This window comes from Kickxella alabastrina, assembly GCF_025024165.1.
Source record: "Kickxella alabastrina strain RSA 675 chromosome Unknown BX661scaffold_26, whole genome shotgun sequence".
In the NCBI taxonomy this organism is placed as follows: domain Eukaryota; kingdom Fungi; phylum Kickxellomycota; class Kickxellomycetes; order Kickxellales; family Kickxellaceae; genus Kickxella; species Kickxella alabastrina.
In genome coordinates, this window is record NW_026251497.1 from 146,337 (window position 1) to 161,084 (window position 14,748).

The window sequence follows — 14,748 nt, forward strand, 5'->3', positions numbered from 1 at the left end:
GGGGCCAAATTAAGCAAAAAATAATCTCGAGTGACGCGGCCACTGCTAGCATGAATTGGCCAAGCAGAGCAGAGCCAAAGGAAAAAATAAACGCGCTTACGTTTCTCGGTTTTTTCTATTGTAACCCGCCAGTTCCTTTTTTCATTTGCTTCGCTCAAAATCAGGTCGAATCCTTTTTCATTGTTTTTACATTTTTCAAACAGCATTTGCCAACACTTTTACTATATTTTAAAGTCCATAGTTGTAATCCAACACCCCAAATTTCTTTATTATTAAAATGTTCCTTACCCGTTCCGAGTACGATCGTGGCGTCAACACATTCTCGCCCGAGGGCCGGCTTTTCCAAGTCGAGTACGCCATTGAGGCGATCAAGCTGGGCTCAACAGCCATTGGAATCCGAACCGACTCTGGTGTCATCCTGGCAGTCGAAAAGCGCGTAACCAGCCCGCTTCTCGTAGCAGACTCGATTGAAAAAATCCTCGAAATCGACACGCACGTCGCCTGCGCCATGTCTGGCCACACGGCAGACTCCCGCACAATGATCGAGCATGCGCGGGTTGAAGCCCAGAGCCATACTTTCACCTACGAGGAGCCCATCCCCGTGGAGAGTGTCACACAGGCTGTTTGTGATTTGGCACTGCGGTTCGGTGAGGGTGCTGATGGACAGGCATCCTCGATGAGTCGTCCGTTTGGTGTTGCTCTTTTGATCGCTGGTGTGGATGAGAGGGGCCCGCAGTTGTTTCACACTGATCCGTCGGGAACTTTCTTGAGATACGAGGCTAAGGCTATTGGTGCTGGTTCGGAGGGCGCCCAGACGGAGTTGCAGGAGCAGTATCATCGGGATATTTCCTTGGAGGATGCTGAGGTGTTGGCGCTCAAGGTGCTGAAGCAGGTTATGGAGGAGAAGCTCAGCAACACCAACGTACAGTTGGCCAAGGTTACGCTTGAGAAGGGGTTCCAGATTTATTCCGAGAGCGAGCTGCAGAGCGTCATCTCAAGGATGTAAAGATGTAATTTTCTGAGCTCATTTTTCCTTTTTTTTCCATATTTAAACATTTTCCTCCTATTTTGCTTATAAGAGATATTTCAAGGCAACATTTTTACTTGCTCCCAGTCGTTAGGATATATATATACACATTAGCTGGGACGTCTAGTACGTAAAGTATCGTCGATAAATCGGATGGCCACCAGAGCCTCCCCCCAGCCTGTTAGCTGTCCATGCGTCAACAGTGGAATGTGCCCTTTACAATAACCGTAGATAGAAAAATATTACAGCAGAAATCATCAATTAATGACCCGTGTGCAATAAAGGCTAGTGCGACCGATATGATGTTTTATATCTCGCCCAATGGTTCTATATTCTCTCTCCCACTTTTCAAGCGCGACTATATTGTCCTTGCTATAATACTTTTAATTTTATAATCTAAATTAATGACATATTAGATAGTAAATAAAACACTACATACGACAAATCGCCATGTACGCCAGCACATAAATATACGTAGATTATAATGTGTTGTTTTACCCGAATAATGCTCTGTTGAGTAAAAAAGGCTTATTGTCGTATGTCATTAAAACTTAGCCACACGTCAAATGATTTAATCAGTATACATTTTGTATTAGTTGGGTATCATTAACAAGACTTTCCAGCTGCCCGCAGTACAGCCTAATAATAATATATTAGAAAGCCCAAAATGGATAATAATACCAAAGTGACAGCCACTGGCAATAAAATTTTAAAAATTAATGCAAAATCCAACAACTCTGTTCTTGAATCAGGTTTATCTCCCAATCAGCCAGCTGTATTCTACACTGTGTCCATATATATAGACAATATTTGTTATGTGAAAAATGTACAAATATTGCAAATAAACAATACACTTTGCATATAATATAGTGGCAATTGCACATACAAAAATTTAAACCCAAGCCGCGCTCCCTATATTTGTTGGTATTGATTTTTCTGGAACCACATTTTTTGCATTAAAATTTTCAAATATTACATGTGTTTTTCAGAGCCTACATTCTAGTATAAAACCCATTCATTATCTCAACCATTTTTTACACAACACAACTAATCTTTGCAGCTTGACTCATATTATTACTGCTCCGCAACTTTCCAATATTCATTTTGCTTACAAAATGGCAAATTTAGGTATTGAAAATCTGAATAATCTTCTTCTGTGGCCTTTCCAGCCGCTGCACATCTTTTTTGGGCTAAGCGTTTTCTTTATTTGGATTGTCTTTCACGCGTTTTTCCTTTCGCCTCTACGCAATGTTCCTGGTCCTTTCTGGTCGCGCATCTCCAGGATTCCGTTATTGTACTATGCAATATGTGGCACAGAGCCCAAATTCATTAGATTCCATGCTAAGAAATACAAAGGTGTGTTTGTCATGAGTCCAAATAGAGTTTCTATTTGCAACCTCAAAGACTACCACACTGTACTTGGATCGCATGCTTTCCTCAAGGACAAAAAATACAGCAACGTGGACCTAATGGGGCCAAACATGTTTCTAACCGTGGACCCCGAACTAAACAAGCAGAGGCGGAGGCAATTGGGCCCAACCATGGGCTTGGCCAACTTGAAGCACATGGAGCCGATAATCATGGCCGCTGGATCCAAACAACTGTGCAGCAAATGGGACCGCGCTATCGGACAATCCAAAGATGGGAAAACAGCAAAACTGTGCTATCACACTGACTTTATGCTTATGAATTTTGACATTATCAGTTCTTTGGGATTTGGACAAGCACACAGGTCGCTGACATCAGGCGACACTCAAATTGTAGACTGGGTCCATACCACATTTGTGCTGATGTATTTGCAAGGACTATTTCCTTTTATCAAGTCCAAGATATTCCGTCAATTCATTATCAAACCACTCTATGACAAGTATGATGCGTTTTTTGCTGTTGGCACCCAGGCCATAGAAAAGCGCAAGCAGCTCCTGTCTAACCTCAAGCCAGGCGATAGCAAGCCCAAAGACCTCCTGCAGTCATACATTGACGCCGAGGATCCCGAATCGCGCATCCGCATGACGTCGGGCCAAGTGGCCACCGAAACCATTAATGGGCTGATGGCTGGCTCTGACACCAGCTCCAGTACTCTTGCATGGACTATCCATTTTTTCTTACTGCATCCACACACCTATTCCAGAGTCATTAAAGAAGTGCGTAGCCAATTTGACCGCGACCACATGATAACATTCAACGAGTCTAGAGAACATTTTCCATTCCTTCAGGCGTGTATCTACGAGACTTTGCGCCTGGTTCCTGCTACCAATGACCTACCTCGATGTATGCCACCAGGTGGTGCGGTTTTTCAAGGACATTATATTCCCGAAGGGTATACATGTTTGGTCAGCCTCTCCACAGCTAATAGGTTGCCCTCCATTTGGGAAAGGCCAGAAGAGTTTTATCCAGAGCGATTCATGGACAACGAGAACAATAGGCGACAAATGCTTAGTTTTAGCAGTGGTGTGAGAGCATGTCCGGGTAAAAACCTTGCATGGATGCAGGTATTGCCAACACTGGCTAATATCATCAACAAGTACGACTTGAAGCTACCCGCAGACGCGCTGTTTACGCCGGATCATGTCGATAAGCTTGGAAACCCAATTTTTATGCCAGCCATGGTCACTGCCATGACTGCGCCAAAATATCCTGAGCGCGACTGCGTCGCCTTGATTTCTAAACGCACTTAAGCTTACTTCACTTAATCGAAAGCCTTAACCAATATTTTCAATAAATTATTAGTATAGTCTAATGTATAATTATGTTTGAAACAGTATTTTTGTAATTGGTTATGACCATGCTATTGTTATGTAAGAGGGGGGTGTGAGGAGAACTAGTTGCCTAGTGTTAGAAAAGTGGGGATAATTTATAAAGTGATTTATTACTAATGTTTCTAAGGTGCTACCAGCGCCGGCCTCATGTTGTATATGTGCCTCATCGCCTTTGTTGTACACATTGCCAATTGTGCACTTCGTTGGCGAGAACTAGTTCTTCTGCAAGCAAACTAGTATCTTGGCAAGTCAATGTTGTGGTTTTTGTGGGTGTGCACTTGCGCGTGTGCATCGCAAAATGGTGAGCATGTCTGAGCATTATTATGACGCCTCCCTAATTTGCGCCTGCATAATCCAATTAGTACCCTATCAATCGGCATGCAGATGGGAACTTGTTTTACAATTATTAACCTTGACATCCACTTCTATATCTTCAGTCTGTGCAACACTACACCCCTTAATTACATGTACTGTCATTGACTAACATGTGCATTCTGCTAAGCAAAATTGTTGCGTTGCATTAAACATTGGGCCCGCGCTAAAAAAAACTATTGTTGTGAATGTGCCCAAAGAGGGTGACCAATAATAACCAACTGAACAGTTACAGGAAATACTGCTAAAATAGGAAATAAAGGTATATTAGAAAACCAAGGGTATCCTGTTCTCATAACAGGAACGCATCAGTACATATAAAAAACAAACTATAAGAAATGCGCACCGCATCCCGTGCTGCGCATGCACAAACAAATAGCAGCAAAAGTGATTATATTTAAACTATTCGATTTAATGCACCTCGAAATTGCATTAATATCTGCTACTATCATTCTCCGGCAAAAAAAGGTTCAATTTTGAACACCATGCGGCTTTGCAATTGATTCGATTAGATAGGGGTGTTGACTGGCGCCTCACTTTTGTCCGATACATCTGTGCGCGCCGATGGGTTTTAGCCCAGGTCACCAGCACGGGCTGTGAGCCCCGCGTGGGGTTCTCAGTAATATAATTGATACATATATAATTTGGTAAACGGCCGCTAATATTACTTAGATAGCAGCGTCCGTAAAAATTGCTAATCCCTCTTCTCAATAGATATTTATAAAATTAATTGTGAAAAAAGGTGTTGCCATTATCAAATGACCTAAGCATGGTGCTGGCTTTAATTATAAATTTGAATGTTGGGTAATGAACCAATTACTTTATTTCTATGTCAGCGTGTAATTCAGCCACAGAGGGGCGCCGCGCTAGTTTCAAATATACCTTTGGCTTATTATCAACCAACTATTACATTGTTGACAGCATTGTGATTGTTTTTAATGTTCTACTGCGCTAGAGACTATTGATTAATTACTCTGTAAACATAATTTATTATATTAGCACTAATATAAATTTACAAGTTTATATTAACATATCATATATGCAGTTGTTTTACACAAAATTGTTAGACTAACAAGTGCTATCAAATTTAAATTATAAATTATATGTTCAATGGGAGCATTGTAATTGGGTCTTGGAAGATATTATAAAAACTATTCATTTACTCTTTGGGTATTTAAAGCCCCTCTCATGCTATCATTTTGAACGATCAATACATTTTTACGTCTAAATTCTTGTTTTGTAATAACTATTATAATTTTATGCTCCATCCTGACTTTTCTTTTTTGATAAGCACCTTGGGGTGGCTATTTCAACCGCTGCATCTTTTTTGCGGACTGGGCGCATACTTTGCCTGGAACGTGATTTATGCGCTATTTTTTTCGCCTTTACGCAATATTCCAGGTCCCTTCTGGTCACGCATCTCTCAGATACCCATGCTGTACCATGGCATGTGTGGCAATGTTCCTGCAATATTAAGGTCCCACTACAAAAAATATGGTGCCATATATGTATTGAGTCCAGATAGAGTAACAATTTGCAATCCCAAAGATTGTATAATAGTACTTGGGTCACATTCCTTCCTCAAGGATAAAGGGTATGCCAACGTGGACCTAATGGAGCCAAACATGTTTCTGACCGTGGACCCCGAACTGAACAAGCAGAGGCGGAGGCAATTGGGCCCAACCATGGGCTTGGCCAACTTGAAGCACATGGAGCCGATAATCATGGCCGCTGGATCCAAACAACTGTGCAGCAAATGGGACCGCGCTATCGGACAATCCAAAGATGGGAAAACAGCAAAACTGTGCTATCACACTGACTTTATGCTTATGAATTTTGACATTATCAGTTCTTTGGGATTTGGACAAGCACACAGGTCGCTGACATCAGGCGACACTCAAATTGTAGACTGGGTCCATACCACATTTGTGCTGATGTATTTGCAAGGACTATTTCCTTTTATCAAGTCCAAGATATTCCGTCAATTCATTATCAAACCACTCTATGACAAGTATGATGCGTTTTTTGCTGTTGGCACCCAGGCCATAGAAAAGCGCAAGCAGCTCCTGTCTAACCTCAAGCCAGGCGATAGCAAGCCCAAAGACCTCCTGCAGTCATACATTGACGCCGAGGATCCCGAATCGCGCATCCGCATGACGTCGGGCCAAGTGGCCACCGAAACCATTAATGGGCTGATGGCTGGCTCTGACACCAGCTCCAGTACTCTTGCATGGACTATCCATTTTTTCTTACTGCATCCACACACCTATTCCAGAGTCATTAAAGAAGTGCGTAGCCAATTTGACCGCGACCACATGATAACATTCAACGAGTCTAGAGAACATTTTCCATTCCTTCAGGCGTGTATCTACGAGACTTTGCGCCTGGTTCCTGCTACAAACGAGTTGCCTCGACGTATGCCACCAGGTGGTGCGGTTTTTCAAGGACATTATATTCCCGAAGGATATACATGTTTGGTCAGCCTCTCCACGGCTAATAGGTTGCCCTCCATTTGGGAAAGGCCAGAAGAGTTTTATCCAGAGCGATTCATGGAGAACGAAGAAAATTGGCGACAAATGCTTAGTTTTAGCAGTGGTGTGAGAGCATGTCCGGGTAAAAACCTTGCATGGATGCAGGTATTGCCAACACTGGCTAATATCATCAACAAGTACGACTTGAAGCTACCCGCAGACGCGCTGTTTACGCCGGATCATGTCGATAAGCTTGGAAACCCAATTTTTATGCCAGCCATGGTCACTGCCATGACTGCGCCAAAGTATCCTGAGCGCGACTGCGTTGCCATGATTTCAAAACGTTTATAATTGCTTTATTTTATAATTTATAAAAACAAGAAGAAACATATACAGCATAACACAGCACACCAAAATACATTAAACTCACAGTTAGCCGTTAAACTGCTCCTGCTCAGCAACCATATCATCGTAGTGGCGGAAGCAGAAGTAGAAAATCACGGCCAAAATCCCGAGAAGAATAGTTTCTGCGGCAAACACGTAAAGAACCTCAGGATCACCGCCCCAGATGGCCAGAATCATGCCGATGAGCGCGCCTCCGCAGTTGGTGAACAAGTAAACGGATGTAAGTACAGACTTGAGCTCGGACGGCGCCTGGCTGAAAGCGAATTCGAGACCGGTGACTGATGCAAAAATCTCCGAAATGGCCACCGCTGCGTACGGCACAATCTGGAGCCACACGCTGATATCGTTGGTCGCGCCCTCGGGGACATCAGGCCCGGTGAAATCGTAGTACGGGCCCTTGGTGTAGATGAACTTTTGCAGAACGGTCACGTAGACAAAGCCCAGGGTGACAATGACAAAGCCAGTGGTGATGCGCGCAATGGGGCCCATACGCAGGCCACAGCGACGAAGGAGTGGGAAGACGAACTTGTCAAACAGCGGGATTGAAACGATCAGCACCAAGCTGTTAATCACATTGAGCTGGTCAACGGAAAGCCAGTCGGGACGCTTCATCGTCAAGCCCTGGTTAATAAAATTGTCAGACATGCTGTTGTACAGCGCCCAGTACAATGGATAAAACATAAACACTTTGCATGCTCTCAGACTGCGCTGCAGGCCAATGACAAACTCGTCGTTCCAGCCCTGGTCAACAGCGCCCAGAGAGCCGTCTAGCCAGTGTTTCTGGCCCTCGCGCTTGTTCTTGCGCGCATACTTCATGCATCGCCACACTTTAAGCATTACGGTACCCTGGGGCTTCTTCTTGATGTAGCGCTTGGACCCGGCGACAAAGAATATAATACCGACAAAGAACATGATTGCCGGGATCATGTAAGCCAGGGCGTAGCTCTTGTTCTTGGCGACCTGCGGGCAAATGAGCTGGCCAACAAAGGCGCCGACGTTGATGGCCCAGTAAAAGTAGCGGAACCCGCGCTCAACCGTCAGCTTGCTGTCCTCGTAGACGCCTGGCGTCTTTGTGGCCTTGTATCCGGTGGGGATCTGCTCAGCCATAAACGCCGAGACGTTGGACTTGATGCCACCAGTTCCAAACCCAATAAAGGCAAATACTGCAATGCAGAATCCGGCCAGACCAAAGCCGCCGTCAATGGAAAAGTCGGCCGACGAGATGGTCAACAGAACCAGGCCGATAAAGTAGACAATGGCAAAAAGCAGAATAGTCTTGAACTTTCCCAGCCACTGGTCAGCAACAACCGCACCAAAAATGGTTGTGGCATAGGCAAAGAACTGGCTCACGCGGTTGAGTGCCACAGCCTGCGACTTGGTGCGGTGGAGGACCTTTTGCAAGTAGATGCTGAACATTAGGGACGCGCCGTAGTAGGCAAAGCGCTCGCAGAGCTCCATGACTACGACCAGCAATGTCCAGACGCTGAGCTTGCCGGCGATTCCGCGCACCATGTCAGCAGGCGGCTCGATAGCTTCCACGTCGGTGTTCTTGTAGTCAAAGTCATTGTCATAGCTTGGGTTACTGCCACTGCCGTGGATTATCTTTTCAGATATGCCAAGGGACTCTGGCTGATTGTCCATTTTGGTCGCCATCCGATTAAAGAAAAAAGAGGAAAAATAAAGTGGATGTGCGGATATGCGTATAATATTAGTACAATATTAAAATATAAATATGAAGCTAACAAAGTGACCAAAATAATATAATTTAAAATTCAGCCAAATAATCCGGAGAAATAGTGAGTGAAAAATAATGCGTATTTAAATTTTGTGAAAGGAAGTGAGGAAGGGGGAAAACGAGGAGGCGCTATTTATATGTGCCAACATGTTCTCCATCTTTTCGCCCACCTTATCTTCGTTTCAATCAGCCTTAAAAAATCACATTTTGCTAGCTCAGTTTCAACATTTTTTAATTGTATCCTCGTGGTCACTGTAACTTTTCTTCACTCAACAAAGCATTGTCCTGACCAAGAAAAAAGGTTTAACCACGCTAGAAAACAAACGGCTACTGCAAAAAGGTTTCCATGGAACAATTGAGCGGTGCCCAATTGTTAAGTGGAAGTGATTTACAATGTTATTTGAGCAGCCAATCTTATCCCGCATCGATTACTTGGTGTGTTTGAACTGGTTCCTATTCACATGCGAATACGTCCAAAACGACTTCAATGGCAACATTTGGAAAAAATAAATATTAATGGCAGTGGCTAGGAAGCGCATGCACGGTGGCAACAAAAATACTAATTGGGAAGGCTAATATTCGAATATAAAAAGACCACTCATTAAAATTCCCAACGAGATCTGCAGAACATAAACACGCAAAATTTATAAAGAACATTTGAACTATCAAAAGGACTAACAGTAAGTCCAATAATGCCAAATCATTATCGATGCTCCCTTTTATAATACATGTGAGATTGCCATTCTAACTGATATTGTATTTTATTTACTATTGACGAAATAAAGAGGTGCATTTGAATATCCTTCCATATTTAGAAATAGCTCTGGATAACTGGTATTAGTCTGTTAGTTTTTTCTATAGAGCCTTCCCCACATTTCTCCTCATGTTGAATGTTCTAAATAAAACGCCTGCAATTGCCATCGCAAAGTAATAAAATACAAGTTCGAATGCTGATGTGCTTACAATGGCGCGATTATCCATTGGGCTGTCAGCCATGCTTTTTTATTTTTGATTTGCGTTGCTTGTATAGCACCAGTCAATTTCAAAAAGCCTCAGTTTTAAAGCCGAAAGAAGTAATTTGGCCGCGATGAACGAGGTAGGTTAAAATATAAACAAATGTGCCCAAATATCAACAATTTTTTCTAAACTCTGTCTCCAGCTAAATCTCGGATCCCGGGGTTTTATCGTATTTGCACATGGAAAATCGATAAATGCCTTAATGAAACGCGTTCCGTTGGCCCATTTACTTTGCAACAACAAAAAGTCACACGAAAAAATCCTAAGACATTTCTTCGACAATCATCTTTTGATCGGCAAACGCAAACGACCGCGTTCCCGTTTCAAGCGCATCGACGAGCATCTCGAGACCTTCATCATCGATCTCCTCCTCCTTACGCAACGCATCCAGATCCGCGCCAAATCCAGTGGTCACGTAATCCATGTACACCTCTTTGAACTTTGCCTGGATCAAGAGATCAGCAGCCGACGAATCTGCGACCTTGTGCATGTGTTGTACCAGATCAAGGTTGGTCGCGACGTAGTTCTCCAGCCCGCTCTCGAGATTCTGCAATGTGCGCGCGGCCTCCCGCTGTAGCTTCTCAAACTGCTTGGTTTCCTTTGGCAGATCAGAGTCCGAGCCGCTGTTTGCTTTGGATTCAGAGTCCGAGTCCGAGTCCGAGTCCGAGTCTTCGCTGCTGCTGCTTGAGGATGCACGCTGCTCTGCTTCTGCTTCCGATTCAGACGAGGACGAATCGCTGCTGGAGATGCTCTCACGGGACTTCCGCTTGCCATCCTTTTTTGATTTCGACAGAGTCGTTGACTTATCGCTGCTACTTGTTGTTTTGCTCGACTTTTCGCGCTTGGACGATTTTTCTTTCTTGTCTGCTTTATCCTTTTTCTCCTTCTTGTCCGATTTGTCCTTCTTCTCTTTTTTGTCGGACTTTTCCTTCTTGTCTTTTACCGATTTTTCCTTCTTCTCTGACTTGGACGACTTTGAGACCTTGTCAGCCTTGTCGCTCTTGGAGGACAATTTGCTTTTCGTGCTGGCGTCCTTGCTACTGCTGCCCATTGTCAAATGCGAATGTAGATATTTTTTGTTGAAATAAGAAGAAAAAATTGGACGAATGTGAAAGTTGAAATGCGAAAGGAAAAAAGGAAACTCACTTTCAGCAAAAAAAATCATTTTAAACAAAAAAAGAAAAAGAAAAAAGCTGGTCGTGATTTGATCTCGGTTGATTATTATTTCAAAAGAGCAACAGCGACGTAGCAGATCCAATCCACCATGGAAGACGAAATAAAAACAAATAAACATCGTGATCTTTTTATTCTATTTGGCACCATTTCCCGCCTATTTAATTTTATTTCTCATCAATTCACTTGTAATTTTATTAAAAATGAGCAGCCTCTACTCATCAGTCGATTCAAATTCACGCCTAGCGTCCACAGCAGCAGCGTCCGTCGCAGACCTAGCACTGATACCGGCACCGGCACCTGTGTCTTCTTCATCCTCAACCACCACTGCCACTAGCACGACCAATCCGAGCGCACAGAAGCCCGTAGCAGGACTACCCGCACTAAATTTAAACAAAACACTGGTCAGTCAACGAGAGCAACTGGAAATATACCGGCAACTTCTAGAGACACTAGCGGCATCCGAGCAAGAGACAACAGTGCTATTTCCTGTGCTATCAAAATCACTTGTAACACATATTGGCACTGTGAATAAGCTTAAAGATGATCTGCAGGATGTTTTTACCAGAATAAGAGCGCTCAAGGCGCATTTCCGTGGAGAGTATCCGGAAGTCTTTGACTATGTGCAGTCCTTGCACGTGGATGAGCTAGATGACGAAGAGGGCGATATGTATTGAATTGCTAAAATAATTTATCATTTGTAAAAAAAATATAATATACTTTTATTTCAATAATGAGTCAGCCTCTTATTGACTGCTACTGCGAAGATGTATGCGGGAATGACAAGGAGCATGATACTGGGCAATTTGTGCGCAGAGGCTGGGGCCATGGACGTTTTGCTCTCCTCGGCGTTAATTGCCCCGGCACTCACTTCGCTGTTGTCCTCGTCATTTTCGGAGTCAGAGTCAGAGTCAGAGTCGATTTCCTTGCTATTTTTCTCGGCGATCTCTTCTGCTGAGCTAGCATCAGCCGACTCGTCAGCAGAGGATTCTAGGTCAGCGGACTCGTCAACGGCAGAGGAGGACTCCGGGTCAGCAGATTCCTCAGAGTTTGAAGATCCCTCAGGGCTCGGCTGTTCCTGCTGACTCATGTTGGTGTTTTCCGCCGGGAATGGAGTCTCTAGGGAAGCGTCAATAGACGGATGACTTTCAGCCGAAATATCCTCGGACTCGACCTCATTGCTGTCGACCTCTTCCTCATTCGAGCTACTATCCGATCCATCTGCTTCCACGCTCTCGATCTCGCTTCCGCTTTCAACAATATTTGATTCTGAAGTGGTGATTTCGCTGGAGCTGAAGCTTGGCAAGCTGACAGGCTCGAATCCATCGCTGTTTTTGTGTAAAATGAGCGGGATTAGCTCGCCTTGGTCACCGGTCGCAAGGGAAATGAATACAGTTCTGGTTCCGGCAACATCTGGCTCTGCCATTGTTACCCCCATGGCAACCAGCCCAATAATCGAGTAAATTGAATATCTCATAACAGCTGTATATAATTATTATTTAATTATGTAAATGGAACGGTGGTAAAAAAAACAAGAGACAATAAATAGTATTTCAGGGTGATTTAGATACGAGAAAGGATAATTGAGAATATATTGAGATCCATATTTTATTTTATTATCTTGTCACTGTTCGAGTTGAACAGACAAATAACAGTATAAACATTTTTTTACATATGCAAAATGGCAATTGCATATTACATAGATTGATATTACTGCAATATCTATCCATACATGGAAGAATCCTACCCGAAATATAAATAGGAAAATTTAGAAGCAAGGCTTTTTTTCATTCATCCATTTAATTATACTCATTGACAAAAAATGAAATGTGTATATTTTTTTTTACGATATTTGAACTGCCAAAGCAAAAAAAAGGCAAAGAAAATGTAAATTAAACATTACTGCATTATTTTAAAATACACTACAAACGTGTATGATATTGATTCAACATCCACTTTTGTTCGATATCGCCATTATCCAGCCATCATCAGCACCTCTTGCTCCTCCTCCTCAATCCATGAAAGCAACTGGACTCCAGTCTTATCAACGTACTTCCACATGCGCAGATACCAAGGAACCAAGCACAACGAGATAAACACAAGCCCCAATAGCGGAGCCAAATAATAAGGCACCTCTGGCTTCTTCTTTCCGGGCACCACCGCCGGCGGATAAAACTGCAACACACCCAGGATAATCGAAAGAGCACCAAAAAGAAAGCTCAAAACAAGAGATGACCGGAATCGCCGCAATGGGTACACGGGCAATCGCCAGCGCAGAATAATGACAGCAAAGGCAGTGAGTCCATAAAAGAACCACATGCCCTCCTGCACGAGCTCAACCAGAATATCAAAGGCCTTGCCGGGAGGCGGCGCGAAGAGAAAAAGTAGAGACAGCGCCCACATTATTACGAGAGCATAAATCGGCGTGCCGAATCTCGGGTGGATCTCGCCGAGCACAGTGCCATAGGGGACGAACCCGGTCTTACCCACGGTGTACATAAGCCGGCCCCCGCCAAAAAGCTCCGACATGACGACGCCCAGGATGGACAGGCCGATGCACGTGGGCAGAACAATCTGGCCCATGGTTGGACCAAAGACCTTATCCATAAACTGAGCAGCCAGCAAAGTGCCGTTGTCAATGTCTTCCAATGGGATGACGCTAAAGTACGCGACATTGGCCAAAAGGTACATCACAGCCAACGTGCCCATGGACAGGCCCAGAGACAGGGGCAGTGTGCGCTTGACATCCTTGACTTCACCCACGACGTAGCTGACATTGCTCCAGCCCTCCCAGGACCAGAACAGGCGCGTCATGGCCGAGGCAAACGACTGCGCGTCGAACTTGGTGCCCTGAAACCCACGCGACCAATTCGTCCCCGAAGTCCGCTTAACCGCACCGACCATCAAAAGAAACCCAGTCAGGCTGACAACCGCCAAAGTGACAATCTTGACAACTGCCAGTGCATTGAGCAGCCTCAAAGACCACCGCACAGAAACAACATTCAGCACAACCATCGCGGTCATAACCAGAGCGCCAATCGCACGCAATAAATAATCGTTCTGTGCGATATACTCCTGCTGCCTCCCAGCAGCAAAAAAAAAATACATTGGGAAAACCGACACGTTCGCAGCAATTGCCGCCGGGCGGCAGAAAAACGTCACGGAATATGCCATAAGTGTAGCGACAAGGGCGCGTGGACGCGGAAATGCGTGTGCCAAGTATCTAACCATGCCGCCATTTTGTGGAAACATTGTGCCGAGCTCGGCGCAGGCCAAGGCGCCGCCCAGAGAGAATACGCCGGAGATAACCCAGAGTATAAGTGCCATGGAGGGTGTGCCACAGAGGAGCGCGACGGATGCTGGGGTGGAGAATATGCCTGACCCGACTACCTGGCCTATGATTATCGAGGATGCGGAGAAAAGCCCGATTTCTTTGCGAAGGTTTTCGTTGGCTGTTCCAGTGTCCTTGATGATGTCGGTTGTATTGGCGGCCGCAGCAGTGGCAGTGGCGATGCCTAGCAAGGGTGCCTCTGCTGCACTCCTGGCATCACTGTGTTGTATTGATAAATACGCTTCTTCTGTTGGAGATGATGATGCCATGTACGGTTAAATGAAATAGAATGAAATGAAAATAAAAGACAAAGATAAGCAAAGGGTTAAAAACAGAGGGCTAAAGCTGAGGCTTTAATAATTGCCTTGCTTTAATTATTTTTTAATGCTCACGTGGACCAATAACTAAAAACCAAGTCGAAATAGGTAGTTTTTTTTTCTTCTTCGCTCATGCTCGTA

General features: G+C 44.3%; 8 protein-coding genes across 8 annotated transcripts; 4 read left to right on the top strand and 4 right to left on the bottom strand.

Moving 5' to 3' along the window:
* Positions 1–100: 100 nt before the first annotated feature.
* Positions 101–1,145, top strand: BX661DRAFT_60902 (nucleophile aminohydrolase). The gene has a single exon (XM_051539313.1). The coding sequence runs from the start codon at positions 278–280 to the stop codon at positions 1,004–1,006; it is 729 nt and encodes a 242-aa protein (XP_051389304.1). The 5' UTR covers positions 101–277; the 3' UTR covers positions 1,007–1,145.
* Positions 1,146–2,974: 1,829 nt separating this feature from the next.
* Positions 2,975–3,830, top strand: BX661DRAFT_187631 (cytochrome P450). The gene has a single exon (XM_051537266.1). The coding sequence runs from the start codon at positions 3,037–3,039 to the stop codon at positions 3,703–3,705; it is 669 nt and encodes a 222-aa protein (XP_051389305.1). The 5' UTR covers positions 2,975–3,036; the 3' UTR covers positions 3,706–3,830.
* Positions 3,831–6,249: 2,419 nt separating this feature from the next.
* BX661DRAFT_187634 (cytochrome P450) lies at positions 6,250–6,973 on the top strand (the record flags this gene model as incomplete). The annotated part of the gene is made up of 1 exon (XM_051537267.1): positions 6,250–6,973. A coding segment is annotated over exon 1 (662 nt), but the record flags the coding sequence as incomplete, so codon positions are not given.
* BX661DRAFT_187635 (POT family-domain-containing protein) lies at positions 6,964–8,844 on the bottom strand. Its single transcript, XM_051537268.1, has one exon. The coding sequence runs from the start codon at positions 8,685–8,687 to the stop codon at positions 7,062–7,064; it is 1,626 nt and encodes a 541-aa protein (XP_051389307.1). The 5' UTR covers positions 8,688–8,844; the 3' UTR covers positions 6,964–7,061.
* Positions 8,845–9,556: 712 nt separating this feature from the next.
* BX661DRAFT_187637 (uncharacterized protein) lies at positions 9,557–10,978 on the bottom strand. Its single transcript, XM_051537269.1, has one exon. It carries the CDS (start codon positions 10,949–10,951, stop codon positions 10,049–10,051), a length of 903 nt encoding a protein of 300 aa, XP_051389308.1. The 5' UTR covers positions 10,952–10,978; the 3' UTR covers positions 9,557–10,048.
* Position 10,979: 1 nt separating this feature from the next.
* On the top strand, positions 10,980–11,731 carry BX661DRAFT_187638 (uncharacterized protein). The gene has a single exon (XM_051537270.1). It carries the CDS (start codon positions 11,163–11,165, stop codon positions 11,634–11,636), a length of 474 nt encoding a protein of 157 aa, XP_051389309.1. The 5' UTR covers positions 10,980–11,162; the 3' UTR covers positions 11,637–11,731.
* BX661DRAFT_60920 (uncharacterized protein) lies at positions 11,384–12,547 on the bottom strand. Its single transcript, XM_051539314.1, has one exon. It carries the CDS (start codon positions 12,434–12,436, stop codon positions 11,687–11,689), a length of 750 nt encoding a protein of 249 aa, XP_051389310.1. The 5' UTR covers positions 12,437–12,547; the 3' UTR covers positions 11,384–11,686.
* Positions 12,548–12,720: 173 nt separating this feature from the next.
* On the bottom strand, positions 12,721–14,735 carry BX661DRAFT_187641 (amino acid/polyamine transporter I). The gene has a single exon (XM_051537271.1). It carries the CDS (start codon positions 14,557–14,559, stop codon positions 12,934–12,936), a length of 1,626 nt encoding a protein of 541 aa, XP_051389311.1. The 5' UTR covers positions 14,560–14,735; the 3' UTR covers positions 12,721–12,933.
* Positions 14,736–14,748: the final 13 nt, after the last annotated feature.